The 24,177-nt window shown below is 39.6% G+C and overlaps 1 protein-coding gene across 4 annotated transcripts in view; it reads left to right on the top strand.

Annotated features, from left to right (window-relative positions):
• The window catches only part of LOC119728606 (refilin-B-like), a 30,393-nt gene extending 13,488 nt beyond the window's left edge, over positions 1-16,905 (top strand). For 2 of the 4 annotated variants that reach the window (XM_038200915.1, XM_038200908.1), the window contains exon 2: positions 15,119-16,905. In XM_038200915.1, the coding sequence (XP_038056843.1) occupies positions 15,119-15,760 (642 nt within the window). In that variant the 3' untranslated portion in view covers positions 15,761-16,905. Of the gene's footprint in view, positions 1-7,586; positions 7,772-13,846; positions 14,164-15,118 lie in introns of those variants that run through there. The other 2 variants (XM_038200931.1, XM_038200922.1) reach the window with 2 other exon arrangements.
• Positions 16,906-24,177: the final 7,272 nt, after the last annotated feature.

Genomic DNA, 24,177 nt, shown 5'->3' with positions numbered 1-24,177 from the left:
GCATTCTGGGTAACTTATCATGGCTTATATCTAAAGACGTAATTAAAACTTCTGCAGCTGTTTAAAAGGGTGTAGGCTAGTCTGGTTCCCCAGACCCCATTGCCCTTTGGACTTCAAAAAATATATTTAGGTGCATGGGCCGGGAAACAGTCTAGTTGGAGGCCAGTAAATCGGCCCGAAATTGCCTACGCCGGCCAAATCACGATTTGCATGCCCTCAAATTCTTCAGTATTTGAGCAAATTGTAGGCCATGAAGTTGAGGGTTCGTAAACAATAAGGGTGGAAGCCGTACACAGGACAGAGAGTTTGTATTTCTGTGCAACTTTTGGGATGAAATTGGGGCCCTAAAAGCGCTCTTTTTTGCAATGGAGTGTAGGCACCGTTTTTCCAAAATGGCGATGGACTTCAGGACTATTTCAAGGGGTGATCAAGTTTCTCCCAAAAGTCATCAGAATACCCCCAAAAAATGAAAAGAAAAAGGAAGGTGATCAAATAAGCTTTAGTTTTGATGTGTGTCTCAAACACCTTGGAAAGTAAATTGTGAGTATTTTCCCTAACTTTCTGAAGTGGGGGCATTTATCATTGGGGTCTATGGCAGTTTATTGCAGGCCCTATAGGGGCACTGTCAAAAGCGGACACTCATGGACTCTCTCGGACAGTAGGCGGCGCTCTTCATCCCTGCCGTCAGACGTGCACGATTTTTTTCCGACAGGCCGATGTCGCCGCCCTGATTTTGCTGCTATCATTCAGCGTCCCCGCCTGGCTCGCTCTTAAAATCTTTAGCCCGTTGCAATTTGCCACCCTGCAACAGATGCAACATCAGGCGTGCAGGGGCGGATCCAGGAATTTTGGCGGGGGGAGGAAAGTGCATTAAAGTAATGTAATGCTTGAAAATTATCAACTCAATTTGAAAATCTATCTCTCAAGATTCCCCTTGATCTGGGGGAGGGGGGGGGGGGTCCCCCACCTCCATGGGCGTCGCCCGGACTTTTTCGGGGGTCAAAAATTTTTTTCCCAAAACATTCTTGTATTTCTCAACAAATTCTCGATTTATCAGTTACAGAGGGGGGGGGGGCAGGGGTTTTCCATTAAAATTTGGAATTGGAATGTGTTCCAGGGTATTTTAGGAGTCTTTCCAGAAAGTTTGGAGCATTTTCACTTGTGGAAGAAAATTGACAAAAATTGCAGGAGGTTAGCCTTACATTTTCATAAAAATTTGACAAAATATGAATTTCTCTTTAATGATATACCTGTCCCTACATCGAGTGGGAATGTGTTCGAGGGTCCCTTAGGAGTCTTTCCAGGAAGTTTGGAGCAATTTCATTTTTTGACCAAAATTGACAAAAATTGCAAGGGGTTAGCCTTACATTTCTCATAAAATTTGGCTAAAATATGAATTTCTTTTTAATGATATATCTGTCCTTGAATCGAGTTGGAATGTGTTCGAGGGTCCCTTAGGAGTCTTTCCAGGAAGTTTGAAGTTTCATTTTTTGACCAAAATTGACAAAAATTGCAAGGGGTTAGGCTTACATTTTTCATAAAATTAGGCTAAAATATGAATTTCTTTTTAATGATATATCTGTCCTTGAATCGAGTTGGAATGTGTTCGAGGGTCCCTTAGGAGTCTTTCCAGGAAGTTTGGAGCAATTTCATTTTTTGACCAAAATTTACAAAAATTGCAAGGGGTTAGCCTTACATTTTTCATAAAATTAGGCTAAAATATGAATTCCGTTTTAATGATATATCTGTCCCTGAATCGAGTTGGAATGTGTTCGAGGGTCCCTTTGGAGTCTTTCCAGGAAGTTTGGAGCAATTTCATTTTTTGACCAAAATTGACAAAAATTGCAAGGGGTTAGCCTTACATTTCTCATAAAATTTGGCTAAAATGTGATTTTTTTTTTAATGATATATCTGTCCCTACATCGAGTGGGAATGTGTTCGAGGGGCCCTTAGGAGTCTTTCCAGGAAGTTTGGAGCAATTTCATTTTTTGACCAAAATTGACAAAAATTGCAAGGGGTTAGCCTTACATTTCTCATAAAATTTGGCTAAAATATGAATTTCTTTTTAATGATATATCTGTCCTTGAATCGAGTTGGAATGTGTTCGAGGGTCCCTTAGGAGTCTTTCCAGGAAGTTTGAAGTTTCATTTTTTGACCAAAATTGACAAAAATTGCAAGGGGTTAGGCTTAAATTGCTCATAAAATTAGGCTAAAATATGAATTTCTTTTTAATGATATATCTGTCCCTGAATCGAGTTGGAATGTGTTCGAGGGTCCCTTATGAGTCTTTCCAGGAAGTTTGGAGCAATTTCATTTTTTGACCAAAATTGACAAAAATTGCAAGGGTAAGCCTTACATTTTTCATAAAATTAGGCTAAAATATGAATTCCGTTTTAATGATATATCTGTCCCTGAATCGAGTTGGAATGTGTTCGAGGATCCCTTAGGAGTCTTTCAAGGAAGTTTGGAGCAATTTAATTTTTTTACCAAAATTCACAAAAATTGCAAGGGGTTAGCCTTACATTTCTCATAAAATTAAGCTAAAATATGGATTTCTTTTTAATGATATATCTGTCCCTACATCGAATGGGAATGTGTTCGAGGGTCCCTTAGGAGTCTTTCCAGGAAGTTTGGAGCAATTTCATTTTTAGACCAAAATTGATAAAAATTGCAAGTGGTTGGCCTTATATTTTTCATAAAATTATAGGATTAAATATGAATTTCTTTTTAATGATATATCTGTCCTTGAATCGATTTGGAATGTGTTTGAGGGTCCCTTAGGAGTCTTTCCAGGAAGTTTGGAGCAATTTCATTTTTGACGAAATTGACAAAAATTGCAAGGGGTTAGCCTTACATTTTACATAAAATTAGGCTGAAAGATGAATTTCGTTTTAATGATATATCTGTCCTTGAATCGAGTTGGAATGTGTTTGAGGGTCCCTTAGGAGTCTTTCCAGGAAGTTTGGAGCAATTTAATCTTTTGACCAAAATTGACAAAAATTGGAAGGGGTTAGCCTTACATTTTTCATAAAATTAGGCTGAAAGATGAATTTCGTTTTAATGATATATCTGTCCTTGAATCGAGTTGGAATGTGTTCGAGGGTCCCTTTGGAGTCTTTCCAGGAAGTTTGGAGCATTTTCATTTTTTGACCAAAATTTATAAAAATTGCAAGGGTTTAGCCTTACATTTCTCATAAAATTAGGCTAAAATATGAATTCCGTTTTAATGATATATCTGTCCCTGAATCGAGTTGGAATGTGTTCGAGGGTCCCTTAGGAGTCTTTCCAGGAAGTTTGGAGCAATTTAATTTTTTGACCAAAATTGACAAAAATTGCAAGGGGTTAGCCTTATATTTTTCATAAAATTAGGCTAAAAAATATTTTAAAAAAGAATAATGATATATCTGTCCCTAAATCGCAATGGAATGTTTTCCAGGTTCCCTTAGGAGTCTTTCCAGGAAGTTTGGAGCAATTTCGTTTTTGGACCAAAATTTACAAAAATTGCAAGGGGTTAGCCTTACATTTCTCATAAAATTAGGCTAAAATATGAATTTCTTTTTAATGATATATCTGTCCTTGAATCGAGTTGGAATGTGTTCCGAGGTTCCTTGGGAGTCTTTTCAGGAAGTTTGGAGCAATTTAATCTTTTGACCAAAATTGACAAAAATTGCAAGGGGTTAGCCTTACATTTTTCATAAAATTAGGCTAAAATATGAATTCCGTTTTAATGATATATCTGTCCCTACATCGAGTTGGAATGTGTTCGAGGGTCCCTTTGGAGTCTTTCCAGGAAGATTGGAGCATTTTCATTTTTTGACCAAAATTCATAAAAATTGCAAGGGGGTAGCCTTACATTTTTCATAAAATTAGGCTAAAATATGAATTTCTTATTAATGATATATCTGTCCCTAAATCGAGTGGGAAAGTGTTCCAGGGCACCTTAGGAGTCTTTCCAGAAAAACGCAAAACGGTCGAAGAGGTGCAGGCGCGGATCTGGGGGAGGGGGGAATCCCCCACCTCCATGGGCGTCGCAAGGACTTTTTCTAGAGGGAGGCAAAAATGTTCCCCAAAAATACTTGTATTTCTCAAAAAATTCTCGATTTATCAGTTAAAGTGGGTGGCAGGAACATTTTGCACCTCCCCCCCCCCCAAACTCATTAAATTTACACCACTATGACTTCGAGCCTCATTTTCTCTTTTTTTCTCATTCTTTAAAAAAAAAAAAAAATTTATGCTTGCCCCCCTTGCGATGCCCATGCCCAGTTCTGTCAAAAAAAAAATTCATAGAATTCCGTGAGAAAAAAATGCGAAACACCCCCTCCCCCTTTCTGACACGCTTAAACTGTTTACTGGTAATAATGTCCACTTTGCACAAAAATACGGAAATCGGCAGCTTTGTTAGGGGGTATATGCATATTCTGTTAAATAGGCCAAGTGTTAGTATAATAGGCTGTATAATAGGTTTACTTTTTTTGTGTCAGTGCAGGGGAGGGGTTCCAACCCCCCCCCCCCCCCAAAAAAAGAAATTGCTCAGGATCCGCTCCTGCATGATACTGACTGTAAAAAAAAAGCAAGTCAGTAAAAGCCCCATGCAATGGATTTTTTCCAATTCAACCCTTAATGTACATTCATGTATTCCACTTGACTTTGTTTTTCATTTTGAATTTCCAGTTTTAAGGGTGATGGACTTTGTTATCTTGCGTTTTCCCCCTATTTTGCGAATTACTATATTTGTTGGGAACGTTCACAATTAAAGAAACGTTATTTGAAAGATGTAAATAATATTTATATTACAATGTACATCTTTATTTTTCCCCGGTATAATATGGCGTTTTTACGTGAAATTGGAAATTGCGCCATTAACAATGGTAGTCATATTGATCGAACGAAACTTCGTTTTAAGTATAGTCAGTTATGATTCATTGATTCATGACATAGACCTCTGCTTCGTTTTCAAAACTACTGTACATCTGCCGAACAGATGTAAATATCAAACTAAAACAAAGTATAAAAGATAGAGGATAAAAAAAAATCAAAAAGTTATGTGCTAGTCAAGCTTTCAGGGATCGGTCTGAGCCATAACAATGCCCCAGCCAATCCCTTAGTTCTCTTCCGGGGTCTCGGCGTCCCCGACCAATACACACTTCCTTCCCTGTCCATCCATATAACCCCGGAGGGCCAGGCACCATGTAAAAGCAAAGAGCTAAGGGAGGAACAGGGCGGCCCCTAAACCTTGATCCTCCGAGTGGACCAAATGCCCTGAACCTGTACGAAGGCGCCAACCTGGAACTCGCGGACAGTACCAGCAGCAGTGCTTACCGGTTAAGCTAAGGTACTGTTGGTGTTTTACGACGGGAAATTAAACATCTTATATAATGACTGAACGAGTGCGATTACAACCAAAAAGACACCGACGGGATTCGAACCCGTGCCCCGCGCGATGCGTGGACGGCGAATCTAACCACTAGGCCATTCGGCTTTCTTAGAGTTCTTCTCAGAGAAACGTGGCACATTGGTGGGTACATTTTACCAACATCTATTTCTTCCAAAAGAGGGCGCGCTACACAAATAGTGGTCACCACCGTAAAGCAACGCGGATACCGATCTGCCCAAACGAATTGAAGTCGGCCTTGAATGAACAAAAATAAACACACTTTGTGGCGACAATAACTCAAGAAAAACACATTGCACTGAATTGAAATTTCGTCCTATAATTGATCGTGATATATGACACAATAAATTTGCAAATCAACAGAAACCGTTGCAGAAAAAAATTAATACAACAAAAACAAAAGCTACAGTGTGTAAGGGCACTCCGGTACATTTTACCAACATCAATTTCTTCCAAAAGAGGGCGCGCTACACAAATATTGGTCACCAGCGTAAAGCAATGCGGATAACGATCTGCCCAAACGAAGTGGGCTTTAAATGAACAAAAATAAACACACTTTGTGAAGACAATAACTCAAGAAAAACACATTGCACTGAATTGAAATTTCGTACAATAATTGTTCTGGATATGGGACTTGAATGGTTTGAAAATCGACGGGAACCATTGAAAAATAAATTTATTATGATTTAAAGAAATACAGTGTACTAATCGCGAAAAATGTAATCCGAATTCGAGTCACTTTTAATGGAACAAAAATAAAGCACTCTTTGTGGAGACGATAACTCGAGAAAAACACATTGCACTGAATTGAAATTGCGTCCAATAATTGTTCTGGATATGGGACTTAAATGGTTTGAAAATCGACGGGAACCATTGAAAATTAAATTTATTATGATTTAAAGAAATACAGTGTACTAATCGCGAAAAACACATTGCATTGAACTGAAATTGCGTCCAATAATTGGTCGAGATATGGGACACAAAGCGTTTAAAAATCTACGGGAACCATTGAAGCATAAATTTATTATGATTTAATAGGCTTGTGTTGCCAGTTATGCTTAGGATCCAGTCAACATCTCAACCCAGTAAAACAAATAGTTTTATAGTTATCGTGTGACATAGGTGTGATTGTCCAGTAGTAAGTCGGGCTTCTATAGACCCTGACTTCACTTTGGATGAGTTTTGTCCGTGTTACTAGAAACATATTAACGCCGATTATCTGTGTGTTTTCTCTCAATATTTAACAGGCTTGTGTTGCCAGTCATGCCCAACCTAATTTGTTGTCCGCGATTTGGGAGTGATGATCGGTTTTTTTTCCCCGTGTTTTTTCTTTGTGGGATAGCTTTTTAGAAACATACAAAAGTGATACTTTCTCATATTAACGCCACTTTGCGCTACGGCCAAGTATACGCGAAAGTAATAGACGATTCTAATAAATGCACGAATGAACATTTTTCCACATTTGAAGTGACATTATTCATGATATTAGAATAGGATAATTATTATTACGGGAAATGGGTAATTTGGGAGACATTCCCATAGACTTTTGCACAAATCTTTCAAACTTCAATGTGCCCTAACCCAATATTCCCTTGTCCTTTTCCCACGAATTTCGGTATGTTTACTAATTAGACCACGAGCAACAAATATAATCTAATTGCGACAGCAAAATCTTGCCTCTAAAGGGGGCTGTGACATTAGGGAGACATGGAAATGTCTCCCTAATGACCGATGTCTCCCATCGTGCGAAGAAATTACGATACGTGTCTCCTTAAGGATACCTTTACACATATTTGTTTTAGCGTATGACTGATTATTATCTGAATTCAATTCTGAAAATTCCACTTTTCCCAAATCAGCAGGAAGCATATTCTGGCTTATATCTACAGGTTTTTATCACTAACTCAAAAATGCATCACCAGAATAGTTTCTCGATAAAGGAGTCATCTTTTAGGTGAGCAAAATCCATCAAATGTCGCATAAAACATCGCAATGGAATCTGGTAGTGTAAACCATTGAAACACAGAATCGGACCCCCGGGGTCAATTGTGAGTGTTTCCCCGACCGTAGTGTGTAACCTTAACCGATAACTCGTGGGTCAAGTCGCAGCGTGATAAATCCCCCGGGAAGCACCGGGCAGTTCGTTTCCCATAGCCGCCCCGCCGGTGATAAACTACTTGCGTTTGTCGGACTCGTAGTCTCGTACTATATCTTCTTAGTATATCACGACTACTTTCACTTTGGTTTCGGAGTAAGAGCAGACGACAGCGTGCAGTTCGGAGTGTTTGGTTTTGTTGAGGATTTTGTCATATTTTGCAAGAAGTGGAGTCTTTTGAGGAAGCGGTGCCTATATACAGGATGGATATTCTGCGTAAAATGGTAATATGATGATTTTTCTTTAAAAAAGATTAGTCATATTTGTATGAACGCTGTAGCCTACATGTAAATGCTATGCCGATATTACTTGGCAATTTGGGTCTTTGTACTGTGTCTTATTGTTTTCGAATTGTTTAGGTTTCAATTTCGAATTGTTCAGATTTCTTGGAGTCTTAATGTTTTCCATAAACATCTGCAACAGGTACTTATTAACGCATGTGCTTTAGCATGTTTAGTCAACAAAATCAGCCAAGTTGCTATGACAACCATCGATTTTTAAGGACTTCCACCCCTTTTGACAAAGAAATCAATAATTTCTGTTTATGAATTTTGCTTAGTGAACAATACGTTCATTACAGCAATGTCAATTTCCCGCAAAGCGGAATTTCACGATTCTGATGAATAAAATGCTAAACGCTAACACAATGATGGACAACAACAAAATTGAGGAAAACCATTTCTTTCCATTAATGTAATGATGTATGGACCATGCTTTGTCAAGGCCGGTACTTGTTCTGTTTCCTCTGAATATCTGAACAGTGTATTGCATGCCTCAAGCTTGCATTATAATGAGTTACCTTTGCCGAAAAGCTTAAGTCCGTTTAGAAACGGGATCAAGATGACTAGGGAAAGTAACGCGTTGCCGTCAGGCGATTGTAATGTCAGAACAGGTTGTGTTCATAGACAATCACCTGTAGCTAGTTTTTTCTAAGAATACAGGGTGAGTAAAAAAAAACGAAACCCAAATGTCAGGACCACTGTTTTAGTGAAGTTCTGCATGTAGCACTTTCAAATCTAGGATATGAAAGCCCAATTCATAAGCTTTCATTTAGTACAAGAATCATTCAAATCACATATGTTCTTTTGAAGTTACGGAATTTTAAACACAGCCACCGTTTCAAAGTTCTGTCCATGGATCACAAAAAGGTAAGTGTTCTTTCAGCAAAACAAAAAACAAATCACCTAGGGATGTGTGTGAATTGTTTCGTTTTGCTTGTACCAAGTTTATAAGTGAATTATTTTAAATTCATACATAAATGTAACATAAGTCAGCATTCGAAAGTAGTTTAAAAAAAATTACATCTGCATAAAGAGCATGCCACTCTGAACCTCGTTACTTTGATATTTTGTTGTTTTTAACCTTGAAAGCTGACTTCTGTTTAGACTTTGAATGGACAGGTTTTTTTTTATCTTAAGCTCAGTAAACAAAGAACATGAACTGGTTTAAATTAAGAGCGAAATGACACACTATCTTTTATTTTTTTTTTTAGAGAAGAAAGCAAAGACATTGCTTGGCAAAAGCCAAAAGGGTGTGTGCCTTTCCAAAACTCATTACCAGAATATTCATTTACCCGCAGGCTAACTTAACAATTTCAAGAGTTAAGTCTTCGGTCAACGATTGCTGGGAAACTCCCATTTGACCCTTGGCAAACGCTGTGTGTATTTTTGTTTCGCCGTGTTTATAGTCACGGCTCGGTGCTGATCTGGTATTAGTTTGCATATCGTTTACCAATGGTTTAACGAAAAGAGGAAAAACTAATAGAATACTCTTCCTAATCAAAGTTTTTGTTCAACTGCAGGGATTCACTGTACAAATTCAGTGGGCTTCGCGAAACACGCTGTAGACCCTTAAGGTTGGCTATCGTGATAGAACGAGAAACGAGTTAGCAAAGTCTAGACAGTATAGCATATGGAACCCTTTTACAAATCAAAGTTGCCAATAAATCTCGAGTTTTCAGACAACAAGACAAAGAAACAACCAAAAAAAAAAGACCTCAGACCTGAGAAACTGGGGTAATTGGTCGTCAGGTTTCGATCGTGACGTCATGACATTAATCATCCTATTAAAAGAAAACATCCAAAAAGATTGGTTTTCGAAACTAGTGCACGATAAAGTTGCTCCTCTTGCCCCCGCCGACGGCACAGGGGTCCGGAATAAACGAAAGTCCCGCTGTTTTCTTTTATTGAGGAGTCACCGGCACCCGCTGGCAAAATGTGGATTGAATCACTTTTTTTAGAAGATATGACGTCAAATTTGGAATTAAAGACATTTGTTGTGCACCTTTTCCGCATTTACATATAAAATGCATAAAGTTTTACTGGACATGCGCAGCTACATTTGTAAAAGAAAAAAATTGCCTTGGACAGTTTAAAGTAAAACGAAAACAGTTCTTTTTTGTCAGTAACGATTTCGCAGACAATGGGGAGTAAAGGACACCCAAATGGACTGATGTCCAGTGGCGTCACCAGACTTTTCAGTCGGGGGGGGGGGGGGGGGCACGGGGGGGGGGCACCAGCATTTGATGGGGGGGGCACTTAGGTGGATACGGATCGCCGTCCTGGGGGAGGGGTCTAAGGGGAGGGGGTGGAGGGGGTGCCCCCCTCCCCTTTGGAAAATTATCGCATACGGAGGATGGGCTAGATGCAAAATGGTGCCACATTTGATGCTAAATTCGATCTGAAGATATCTCAAGAAATTGCTATTTTTGAGGTAATGATTTTAAAAACGCGCAGAATTTTGCAGAGGATAGGGGGGCACCAGCATTTGATGGGGGGGGGGCACTCGGGGGGGGGGGGGGCACTAGGTTTTCCAGGGGGGGCACGTGCCCCCCCCCCTGGCCCCCCCTTGGCGACGCCACTGCTGATGTCAAGACCATTTTTTTCAATGAAGTTCTGCATCTAGCTCAATCTAGGACATGAAAGCCCAATCAACGAGCTTTCTTTTAGTACAAGAATCATTCCAATCACTCATGTACTTTTCAAGAGTTACGGAATTTTAAACACAAACACCGTTTTGAAGTTCCGTCCACGCACGGATCACAAAAAGGTAACAAGTGTGTTTTTTTCAGCAAAACGAAAACAATTCACATCCCTATTTGCAAGTCCATGCAGTCCGAATGTAAGGTCAAAATGTAACAAGCGGATGAACATTGTCGCAGTACATTTGTGACTTTACTTTTGACTGGATTTGTGCGAATATGTATTGGATATATCGTCCTTTTATCTCAAGACCACCCAGATTTGTTATGGTATGATATGGTATGGTATTTGACCCCAAACCCGCCCACATAAACGTTCGAGATAGACTGCCAAATGAAGAAATAAACTGTGCTATATGCTAGTCTACATGTATGTATTTTGTTATGCCAGAATCACGTTCAAATTTTCTCACATCAATCCTCGCCATAGTACGTCCCGCTCCATTACCCTTTCCACAAGCACCGTGCAGACATCAACGCCTGTTGTGTTGCAAGTTTTGATTTCTGACTATAATCCCCAACACAGTCAGAAAATGTTGGCCTCTGACCCGCTATCGCGGCAGGGAATTTTTCATTGGTCTCCCTTTTGATTTGTTTTCTTTATTCGATCCACGTAATCTCCAACATTTCCTGGTAAAAAAACAATACATTGCCGCAGGGTAAAAGTTGTGAAGAATATTAAAACGGTGTTTAGTAAAGATCATGAACTCAAGGTATTTGTTGGTACTATATACAGGGTGACTGGGTGAGTAAAAAAACCGAAACCCAAATGTCGGGGCTTTCTTTCAGTACAAGAATTATTCAGATCACTCATGAACTTTTCAAGTTACAAAATTTTAAACACAGCCACCGTTTTAAAGGGAATATACAACATTTGCGAACATCTAAAAACAAAACTACCAAATTTTAACAAAAAAACCTTACTAGGATGTTGGTAAATGACAGTCTAAAGCATCCTGTAAAATTATGGCACCTGGTGTGAAGTCGTTTTCAAGAAAAGTGGTATTTTTGTATAAATTTCCAACGGTGGTCGGCCGACCACCGTTGGAAAAACCTGACTATTATTCAACTACTGCTCCAATTTACCATATTTTCAGTCCAAATTTTGGTTTCTATTGGTTATATGTTCATGAGCGAGTGCAGGCCAGCTAGACTGGTTCCTTTACTGTACAATTTCCGGCATCTATAAATTGATCCATTTCATCTTTAGTGGAGTCAAGGAACCAGACTACTTGAACATTTTTTTTTCTTGGTTTTTCCAGCATTTTCGAACACAAAACTTCAAACATGTCAGTGTAACAATATTTGATCTATTATACTAACCCCTCATAAAGTTAATTTTTGAAAATTACAGCAAAAGCCAACGATGTACATTCCCTGTCCACGGATCACAAAAAGGTACGTGTGCGTTCTTCCAGCAAAACGAAAACGATTCACACACGATTTGATTTCGTTTTGCTGAAAGAACACAAGCTTCTTGTGATCCGTAGACAGAACTATAAAACGGTTGTTGTGTTCCGTAACTTGAAAAGTACATGAGTGATTTGAATGATTTGTGTACTAAAAGCAAGCTTATCGATTGGGCTTTCATATCCTAGATGTTGAGAGTGCTACGTGCAGAACTTCACTAAAGCAATATTCCCGATATTGGGGTTTCGCTTTTTTTTGGACCCGCCCTGTAGTGTGTTTTCCCTAGTTTGCTTCTGAATATTACCTCTATTTTTGAGGGTTGTCTACGACGGAACTACAACGGTACGTCTTGATTTGCATGTTTCCCTTCACAAATTAGTTTGTTTTTCGCCCGAGGTGACATGCAGCAGACGCCACGCCCCGGAAGAGAGTTATTTAGGCTAAACCATTGTCTGCACGTGAAATTCGATTATGATATGCCAAGGTAGAGGTTTGAATTCTGAATCACGGTAGACGGAGTTTCAAATTAGCATTGAACCCTAGGGACCAAGTACTGTATGTGGATAAAATAAAAGGAAAATGTGCCAAAGGTGATATATTTATATAGACCATGCATGCCACAGTCTTGTTTACGCAATTCAGGGTCACATATTTATGCCTTTCACCAGGAAAAAAAACATTCTAAGATGCATACCCCTCGAAATGTACGCGATTCAATAGTGAACATAATAATCATAATTTATACATAATTATTGCGCAAATTCCATAAGAATATGATCAAATGCGAATCACAATTATTATCGCTGTTCATTAGGAATGACACCCTGCAGCAGCTGGAGATCCACGCAATATGGTCTCTACCTTCACTCCTGCAAGGGCCAGAGGCAATCGTAGTCAAGTGCCTTGCCCAAGTGCACAAGCACCATGTTTCCTGCCAGGGTTCGAACCCATGTACCACGTGACACGAGTCGAACACCGTAACCCTTGGACCACAGCATCCCACATACTAGTATTCAACAATGTGAGAAAAACATGAAAAAGACACTTTAGTGGCCGTTTTGCCTGTCGGAAACCGAAAGCCATGACGTCAAAGTTGACATTGTCGTGCTAAACACTGAGAGCATCGACTTGACTGGGATCTGAATCGGGAAGTCGTAATGCCACGGGGTCAGAGATATTTCACTTGTCGTTGGTGCTAAGTTTCAGCATGGGGACGAATGTACTAGACTAGAGAAGAGGAAGCATTCAGTACATGTACATTAGGTTTTGAGCTTTTGCTAACTTGAATGGTGCATAAGCTAAAGCCCTTGTCATGTCAGATAAAAAAAAACTGCGGCGCAGTAATCATGTCCACGCTATGTACATGTATAAAGACGATGGTTTAAACGCTCGCGATGCTCAAAAGCACAAGGGTCAAGTTCGCCACTCTTATGGCTTCTGTTTCCATGGCAATGGTGACAGACTAAGCCACGCATAAATAATGAAAAATGCTAGTCCAAACCTCGGGTTCGTTCTAGCTACGGCTTCATCGCTGACTGCAGAATCGTTTTAAAGCATTTTAATGTTCAAACTAAATAGAAATATTCTTGAATTTAGCGTAAAAGTATATAACTTTAAGATCTCAGCCAGGGTCGATCAAGTCCGGGGCCCAAAAATCTCTTGTAGCCAAAGAAATAGGAGACGAAACCAATGTTTGGAAAAAGGCTATTCCATTATCCAATAGGCATTCCAATCTCTTATTATAGTCGCATGAATATGAATATATTAGCGTGCCTCAGTGATGTTATTGTTATTAGTCATGTATAGACCATGTGAGTTATGAAAAGGCCTATGGGGAGACTATAATACGCAATAACACATCACGCATCGGTAACATCGATTTTTTTCCCCCGGATTTTTCTTTCAGGGCTTTCGATTCCCGCCTTTTGTCAGGCAACTGTATGTCAACAAGTGGGGAGATGTTCTCGCGTTTGGCGTTTCTGCTCGCCGTTATAGGCACCATACCAGGAAATCGTAGGTTTATTCGTTCGTGACGAAGCATAAAAGTCTGCTCTCTAAACGATTAGGTGCGAACTTGTATGAGAACCCTGTGCTGCACGCACAGATGCTCTGGTTGAATTTTGATTAGACATTTCCGCGTCTGTTGTTGATTACACCAAGGGTATATTTTTTCTCTCTCTCTGAGGAACATCTTGAAGCGAAATGGATACTCCTAAAGACGTTAAGGTAGGATGGGCTCGTCCGTATATGCCATTGTACGATACAGTGTGATTTTGATTTTACTTGCGCATTGCCAGAGTCTACCTGTTGATTTCGTTCTCTTTGCTGTTTCGCATGAAGGCGCTGAAGCTATCTGCTGGCCATTTTAGGATATGAGTGGAAGCTAGTAATAGGTGCTGCCAGTTTTAGGTGCTGCTAGTTTATATGCTGGATACTTGATGTAATAACGTCAAATTATACCACCAAATCCCCTCGCGGAAGCCAGGGAGTGAGTCTTTTCTGAGCTGAGCTGCGTTGGCAATACAAAAATGAATTTATGGATTTTCATGAAACCTCATATATAGCATTGAGCTGGAAGTTATATAAACTGCGATATAAACGTCACTGTGCGCTTAGTACTAGTTTGCAAACGAGTCACCGTTTCCAGCGGGGACAAGCTCGGGGCTATGTTTACCTTCAAGAAATCAAATCGCAGCACTTCACATCCGTATACTTAGCAGAGTATATCTTGCCCGAGTCAAGTTATCATCCGGAAACTATTAACCTTTAAATCACCACTGTGACCTAGACCTTTGACCTTTTGACCCCCAAACCACTCCGAACTTGCCTGGCCCCAAGTCCAACCCCCTGCTGCTGTTAGAATCCCAAATCTCATTTATAACTCAAGTTATATCATCCGGAAACCGTTAACGTTTAACTCACCACTGTGACTTGGATCTTTGATGACCTTTTGACCCCAAAACCAATCCCAACTTGCCTTCACCCAAGGGCAACCCCCTTCTGAAATTACAATCCCAAACAACTTTTCTAAGTTTAAGAAAATCACAACACTAAGCACAGATTCTGAACTTAGGAAGCGGAGATGTGAATATTAATAACGGAAGCCAGTTTCAAAGACAAATTGTCTACGTTACCATTGTCACGTACGTTAAAATCCTTTTCTCTTTTTAATTCACATCAGGAGGTTACGGAGAAGGACATCGATCCAGCGGACATCCCCTTCGGCCCTCAAAGCCCCGCCCACACCCGAAGCAAGCGTCTTAGCTCCGGTGAGAGCCTCTCAAATTCCTCCTACTCAGGCGCCTCTTCCAGCTACTCCCGGACCGACTCGGGCTCAGAGTCTGACTCCTGCTTTTCCGAGGAGTCCGAAGACGAAGATGGAGCAGCGAGGCCTGGGGAGGACGGGTACCCGGTGCCATACCGCCGGTACACCGAGAGCGTCACGCTGACGGAACGCGCGCCGTACCAGCGTCGACACTACGGCTTGGAGTGGGTGATCCAGGACACTCGGCGATCATTCCGGGAAGAGGTTCGCCTGCAACTCGGCGCCAAACCCACCACAACCTACAGCACTACCACTCAGTGCTTCATCAACAGCAAGTTCCGCAGGTACCGTGACGCCGTGTACATGATCCCCGGGGCTGCGATCCTGTCACCCCCGAAGACATTCACCACTACCGTGGTGGTGTTTCCCAAGTTCCCTCGGAGGAACGTGGTGAGTAGTTTGGAGCATCATGCGGGGAAGACCATCAAATGGTACCGGGTGGCTGTCGAGCTTGAAGCTAGGGACTTCGTCTCCGTCAAACTGGTCCATCTATCTTGATCTGGAGTTAAACTTTTATCGTTGAACAAAGCTTCTGGTGTTAGGCTTGATATCACTGGAATCAACCACGGGCCCACTCGACTCTAGTGTAGAACTCGTCCAAGCCGTTACTAGTTGAACATTGGAGACAAGAGTCAAAAGGAGATTCAACTCCGCCAAAAAAACTATAGATTCTATACCCAGTTCTAGATGTTTATTGTAAAATATTGATCGAAACAAATATCTATATAGAGGAATTAGAATAGTACATGTAGTTTAATAATCCTCTGTAAGATGTACAAGACTTAGTTTCCCTGGTGCAGTTTCATGGAACATAGTGCTTATAGCAAATTTTCGGGGCCAGAAAAACTTCAGTGCCCGGCAAAGTTGTCTTTGCTTGGGTGTTTTCCAAACCTCGGGTTTGTTCCAGTATGGCTACATCACTGACTGCAGAATCGTTTTAAAGCATTTTAATATCCAAACTAAATAGAAATATTCTTAAGTCGTAAAAGTATACAATTTTAAGACCTCAGCCAGGGTCCATGAAGTCTGGGGTCCAAAAATCTCTTGTAGCCAAAATACGAGACGAAGCCAAAGTTTGGAAAACCCCTCAGCTGCTCCCCAACATTGTCTCCGGATGCTTGCACACAGGTGTGGCGCTAATTTTGTCCTATGACGAAGTCTTCCATAAAAGCGAGTAAATAAATTCATCTCCGTAACCGACTGTTTATCAGGACTGTCGTCAGTTTGAGTTTTTTTAATCACTTTTGATTGAAAAACGTTCTTGATTATGAATTTTGTGTCGCTGGTAAAAGGGCCGATGACGTGTGAGTAACTGATATTTTTAAAGGTTTCCTGTCGTGATTTTTCTTTTCTCAATAACTATGGATTGGTAAACTGTTTCTGATTATGCATTTTTAGTCTATTACGTTAAAGAAGGATGACAAGTAACTGACGTTTTACGTTTTTAACTTGAACAAAAACAATCGATCGATAAAGAAGGTCGTTATACTGGACAGCTATTTAAAAATAAATGACGAAGTAGGTTGTGGTTGTAGATTTGTAATATACTTGGTGTTTTATCTAGAACAAAATCACATCAATGATAAAGTTGTCGTTTCCAAATAAATTATTAATAAAATGGTGGATATTTTATTTTAATGAAATTTCACAGCAAGATGAAACTTAAATTGATTTTTTTTTCAATCAAGGAATGAAAATATTTGATTGACCATAAAAAAGTGACTAATTATACTCAGATGATCATTCAATGGAGATTATAATTCGAATGCATTTTGAATATCCCACACCGAATTTGACCCTATTGTTAGGCAAAAAAAAAATCTCCGGTTTCTGGTATGCGCGCGCGTCGCCGTAGCCATGCGCGTCGGCAAAATAAAAAAGTTTTTTTTTCAATGAAAGATGATGTCTCAAAACCGCCAAACTCACTGGTTTGACTGGAATCCTGCTGCTGCACAATTTTAACGTGTTTTTAGATTGGGTTATGGTCGAGAATAAGCTTTATGTGGCCTCTCTGGACTCCCATATATTTGCACTAAGTTTAGTCGGGCACCATTTGCAGTCATCAGCCGACATTTGAAGCAAAAAATTAGGTAAAAAAAAAAAAGCCGCGTCGCCGCACCACTTTTTGGGCAAGCTCCATACCAGAAACCGGAGACTTTTTTGGGGGGCCTTAGGGCTGGTGATTAAGAAATGGAGTAGTATATAGCGCCACCAACGGCGGTATCTCGCTAGTACTTTTTGAAAATTTGATTTGACAGTGATTAAAAAAAAAGATACTATATATTTGAAGGATATGCTGCGGAAATTATTACCCCTAACAGTCATGAATCCTTCAATTTTAATTGATTTATCACACACCCTACAGTAAGGGATTATTTTAATACATATTTATAGTTTGAATCTGAAAGCAAATTCACCACGACTTGGGGCGGGGGGAGGAGTATTAGTACCAGAAATTCCCATGTGCTACGGCCCCGGCTATAACTTTTGTGAGATAAAATATGCATTTCATTGAGGTAAAAAAGTTGTGTATTTATTTCAAGTACTAAAAGACTTTTCCATTTTAACGGGGGTGCGGACGCTGTATCAGCGATGCTACAGGGCGAGTCAAAAACAGCGAAACCCAAACATCGGGACTTCTGTTTTAGTGAAGTTCTGCATGTAGCACTTTCAAAATCTAGGATATGAAAGCTCAATTCATAACAAAAATCATTCAAATCACTCATGTACTTTTGGAGTTACGGAATTTTATACACAACCACCGTTTTAAAGTTCTGTCCACGGATCACAAAAAAGTGTGCGTTCTTTCAGCAAAACGAAAACAATTCACACACATCCCTATGTGATTTGTTTTTTGTTTTGCTGAAAGAGCACTTACCTTCTTGTGATCCGTGGACAGAACTTTAAAACGGTGGTTGTGTTTAAAATTCCGTAACTTGAAAAGTACATGAGCAATTAAAATGATTCTTGCACTAAAAGAAAGCTTATGAATTGGTCTTTTGTATCCTACATGTTGAAAGTGCTACATGCAGAACTTCAGTGAAACAATAGTCCTGACATTTGGGTTTCGTTGGGTTTTTTTTTTACTCACTCTGTGTAGTGAAATCTTAATTCTTTGGACCGCGGTCTGGAGACCTATTTAGGAAGGAAAGGTCGAGCAGTTCTATTTTTGTCCTATCCTCGATAGGGCGAAAAACAGGAATAGGTTGCCCAACTCATGCATGCAGGTCATTTCTATTTTAGGCCAACCCAACAAACTATAGTCTTAATTTACAACAATCTGGTTTTGGTAATATTTTTCCCGAGAAGAAACTAAAATAAGCTCGTTTTCCGCCTCGTACTTGTATGAGGAATTTCTCAATCCAAACTTTCGGTTATGGAACGCTTTGTCAGACAAAATGACAATCCGTCAAGAGTCATAAAACTTGACATTCCATCAAAACCTAATTTGTCTATCGGCAAAAAAAATATTGCCTACTTTTTATAGACCTTTCTTAATTTAGTAGTCAACCTATCACGTGGGTATTTGGTTTTATTGGGGTGGGGTGATGTGCTAAAATATGTAATTTTATTTATTTATAAATATATATATAGTTTGTGTTTGTCGCGTAAACTTTTTCAATAAAGTTTAAAAGTTTGCTTGTTTATTAGGCCGATATGTACGGCCAAATGTTGGGGCGGAGCTAGGGTGACAAATGTGGGAGGGGCTATTTGAACTCTCGTTCAAGATTGGCCATTGAACAGGTTGAGGGCGTAACACCTCCGATTCCCCTCCCATGTTATTTTCTACACACCTTCGCAACAGCTATAGTATGGCGAGTTTGTCATTTTGCTTTAGAAAGAGAGCACACATTCGAGCATTTTGAAATTGATATATACATTCCTAATGTCTTTGCAGTGTTTTTGTGTAAAAAAAAAAGGTCAAAACTCAGATAACTAATTGGGACTTTTAGTGGGGCAGATAGGGAAAGAGTTTGGGGGAATTGTGCCTTTGATGATGTCATGATGAGAAACTATTTGGCTATAGGGCCATCGCTGACTTGTCCTTTGCAAAAATATAGGTAGAATAACAAGCAATATTACAAATTTTCAAAATGGCTGCCATTGCTTGTTATTCTACCTATATATGTTTTTTTCAAAGGACAAATCTGCGATGGCCCTATAGCCAAATATCTTTCTCATGACATACTCTGTGTGCCAAATGCCATGCTTGTATCATCAATGGCACAATCCCGTAACCTATCTGCCGTACTATTCGATCCTTCATAACATTAATTCCATGCCTTCGCCGATTATACTTTACTTGCAGAATGGGGCATTTCTCAATTTATGGAACGTTGCACTAACAGGCCATGGCTCAAGACTTTACACAAGACGTTAGGCCGAACTTTCATAAATGAAGTCAAACTGTACAGGAATTTCATTAATGCGTTATGTGTAGCAACAGAGTGAACAGACATAATCTGCAACATGGCCTCTTGCTATTAAGCATATCCGATGTAAATTTTATATAAGCATAAACATTCCTATGCCATGGCAAAACAAAAGTTTCCTTCGAGGTTTTCTTAAAAATGTAAATTTTCTCAAATGCTTTACCACTACTTTTGTGAGGCCAACCGTAAGAAAATGATTTGATAATTCAAAATGAACATGCCAGTTTGGATGAATAAGAAATTAAACAAATCACTTATTTAAAGAAAACATGTGTACACGTTGTATATCAACTTGCATGAGGAGTATGGATCAAATAGATACATGTATTGTGTTGTGTTTGTACTTTTTGTTATGTATGCCGTTTTTGTACTGTGCCAGATGAACATTAAATTATCAATTTAATATTGAGAATGTATCGAACTGACTTATTTTGTCTTATAATTTTCATTTGCTGTTCAAAGAATCACTAGATAACAACATGTTCTTCTCAATGCATTTATTTCTTTCGAAAACCACTTTTGCTCTTAGAAATTTGATACAAATCGACATTTTGTGCATTTTCAGAAATTGCTTTTAAAATTTCAATTGCAATAACAAATAACTGACATGAAATGTACATGCAAAACAAGTTTAAAGACCTCATTTTGAAGTCTGATTTCAATAAATAGACATTTTTGCTATAAAATCTGCTGACATTAAACAAATTAATGCTGAAAATCAAGGAAGGACAATTAAATGGTAACATTTGAATTGAAAAAATACACACAAAGCACAACACACAATGTACAAATACATATAAAAATGTACATGCCACCAAATGAAAACTTACATCAAACCCAAAAGCCACAAAATTTCAATGTCACATTCAAACTTTAGACACTAGAACTCAACTGTAAGTGCTACAAACTAGCATGTAGATTTAGTAACACAAGAAAATCACAAGAGAGCATGCTCAAGGATATATGGAACTGTTCCCCAGAGAGCTGATTGCCTTGGTTTTTAATTCCTCTACTCACCCTCAGAAAGTGAAAAACAAAATATGTTGTTTTTTAAAGCTTAGGGGCGAAGCAAAATTCACCAGGCAGTAACTTGAGGTTTTACAAGTTTTTACAGGTTTTGCAGGGCACTTGTGGAATCTAATCAGCTGCTGACTAATGTTATGATACTAGCATAACGGGGCCAAAAATAAAACATTTCTAAAATTATTCTCCAAATTACCTTATAATGCTGGAGGAAGCACCATAGATTTCAAAATTTCTGGGGGGGGGGGGGGGGGGGGGGGGGTTCATGGCCCCGGAGGACCCCCCCCCCCAGGAAAGCATTCCTTTGCCACGCCTTCACTCAACCCGCCCTTTTACATCACCCCCCCCCCCCCCCCCCCCCCCCCCCCCCCCCCCCCCCCCCCCCCCCCCCCCCCCCCCCCCCCCCCCCCCCCCCCCGTTTCCTGAAAACTAGATCTGCCCCTGCAGGAAGCCTAATGGATCCATCTCAAGTAATCACACAAGTTTGTTTAATTTTGCATTCTTCCAATACAATTTTTTAAAATGACTTTCCAGTGAACGGAATTGAACTTATCATATTCTAACCTCATAAACACACCAACAAAAATGAATATTTACAAAAAGAGGCAATCTTCTATTTCTGCTGTTATAAATTCCTTCCATGACCCCAAGTTCGAAATGTTTTTTAAAAGTTTTTTTTTCCCCTAGAAATATTAAACATTAAATGCAGTTTCTGTCATCATGTTATGCTTGCCCAGTTTTCATCCATTTAGTAAGGAATATTGTTGACTTTGGTAGCCTGGGTTGTTTGGCTTATTTTGATTGATATCTAGCATATGTACTGCACAAAAGTCATCTTAAATTTCAGCTATTCAGCTTCTTAAAAAATATTTTTATCTTTAGATTTTTTTCCTGTAACATAAACCCTTTATTTCCTCAGTACTACACTATATTTCAGCACAAACGAAAACTTTTATCACACACACAAAACTTGTCAACTGGAAAAAAAAAAATTAACATGGATAATTTCCTCTGTCAATAGTCTTGTAATTCGGGTGTTTCGCAATGCAGTGCACCACCAAGAGTTTGCCACGGAGAGTTCATTTTTCCCAGTGCATTGTGGGACATGGTCGACAAATTCGCAGCGGACACATTTGAGATTGTTAGTTTGTCTGGTCAGTAGTTTCCTAAGCGTATGACTCGAGTAAGTTTGCCCTTTTCTTTTCTTTTTATCAATATGGTTGTAAGGCGGCAGAACGCTATGTTCCCCAATCCAACAAATTAGCTCAAGTTGTCTACTGATACTCATTCAAATGGGCTGTGTTTTGTCGACCATAAACTTGAAAAATGGTCTATCCCTGGCAAACTCTTGGTGGTGCACTGCATTGTTAAACACTCGAATAGATTGTCTAAATTCTTATACACAGTTCGCATTTCTAACTTACAGAGTTTCTACCCAATTTGACATTATCCATTCAGAAAGGAAGTGCTTGGTTACTTGATGAATGTGAAATTTTGCAAGTGTAAGCGGGGTAAAAACGTATGGGTTCAACACAGGCCTATTTAAACCTGAAGATTTTTGATAGTTTGCCAAGGCTACATGAGGTACACATCTTCATAGGGGCAACCGTGACCTGTCGCATTCTAGGATAACTCTTCACAAATTCATTTGCATTGAACGCAATTTTACCCAATTGTAAACCAAATGTGTTTCATGTCAATCGTGACAATCTGACCCAATTCATTTTGTTTACTGAGTCCGACCGATCGTTTTACTGGAATTTTGTCGCGAAATGAGAGGGAGTGCCCAGCGTGGCAAAGGGTCAACTGAAGTGCCTCTCATCCCATCAATCAGTGATGCTCTTGAACTGGGCCACTCAACTTTTCTTGATCACCTTTTAACTCCTTTACAAAGTTCCAAGTTGACAGCAAATATACGATTTGGGAAACGCCACTTTGACTTGTTTAGACTGATTCCAAATTGAATTATAGTCAACTATTAACTTGCTGGCACGCAAGTGTTCACTCAAAACTGATAAACAATAAAATGTGGGATGAAACTCAAGCTGGCAAGAAAGACAGGGACAGAAATTGCAGTATTTTCAAACCTAAGGCCAAAAACAAAAAAGGTTCCGGTTTCTGGTCTCTGGCGTCGCCATAGCCATGCGCATCGGTAAAATGAAAAAAGTTTTTTTTCAATGTACGATGATGTCTCAAAACCGCCAAACTCACTGGTTTGACTGGAATCCTGCTGCTGCACAATTTCAACGTGTTTTTAGATGGGGTTACAATCGAGTATAAGCTTTATGTGGCCTCTCTGGGCTCCCATACATTTTGCACTAAATTTAGTCGGGAACCATTTGCAGTCATCAGCCGACATTTGAAGAAAAAAAAGTAAACTTTTTTTTAAAAAGCCGCGTCGCCGCACCACTTTTGGGGCAAGCTCCATACCAGAAACCGGAGACTTTTTTTTTGGCCTAAGGTTAGAAGAATTCACCCAACTGCAAAGAGAAGAGTCTTCGCCTGATTTCTTTTGAAAATTACTTTTCCCCTGTTTTCCAACTGTGGTACAAACAGAGCATGCCTCATGTAAAGTGTCAAGAGTTGTACTGTTGTAGCAAAGGCAATCACAAGTCAATCAAAAGTCATCACAAGTCCAATCACAAATCATCTTGTCTCAAGCCACATCAAAAAGTAGGTACTCCAATGCCTCTGTCATTGTTCATCTTCTGTTACTTGTTATTTCAACATTTCCTATGATTTGACTTATGATTTGACAGCCTTGAGATTGACTTGTGAGTGTCGTATGACTTCAACTCTGTGATCTGCATCCAGATCCAATTCGTCATCGGCACCACGAACTGACACTCATGTGCGCGTGAGTGCGCTGCACGCATTTGTATTTACAGAACCGGGATATTTTGGGTTTCAGGAACTGACATCCTCAACAGTGCGGCACTTTAAGAGCGCACCCCGTACATTTTCGGTTTCACGAACTGCCACTGATCTTAATTTCACTAATTAAAACGCTTTTTAATTAAAATTTTGTATAATCACACAAGTACCGTACACGGATGGATTAAATTTGTGTCAAACCTTTCAAACCGTTTTTCTCCGTTCTGTATTGCCGCATCATGCTTGGGTGTCAGTTCGTGAAAACGAAAATCTTCCTATTTCGCATCAGTGTGTCAGTTCATGAAACCAAAATTTTTGATTATGTGGTTTTCACGAACTGACAGTCACCCACTTGCGCGTGAGTGTCAGTTTGTGGTGTCGGTGACGAATTGTTAACCCTTTAAAAACCAGTACTTTACTACCCAGTGTTTATCTTAAGTATACACATTTGCCTAAGCCTTGGATATCCTGCCTGTGGGATGAAAAGGTGTCAAACAATTTTGGGTATGGGACTAGACGAGGTAAACCGTACAAACTTTGTTAGAGCAACTATCAGTAAGATCACTCTTCTTACAAAATCTGCAC

The sequence above is a fragment of the Patiria miniata genome, unplaced genomic scaffold, assembly GCF_015706575.1.
Source record: "Patiria miniata isolate m_02_andy unplaced genomic scaffold, ASM1570657v1 HiC_scaffold_1, whole genome shotgun sequence".
Lineage (NCBI taxonomy): Eukaryota > Metazoa > Echinodermata > Asteroidea > Valvatida > Asterinidae > Patiria > Patiria miniata.
The sequence above is the reverse complement of the archived record's forward strand: the minus strand, read 5'-3'. Positions and strand labels throughout refer to the sequence as shown.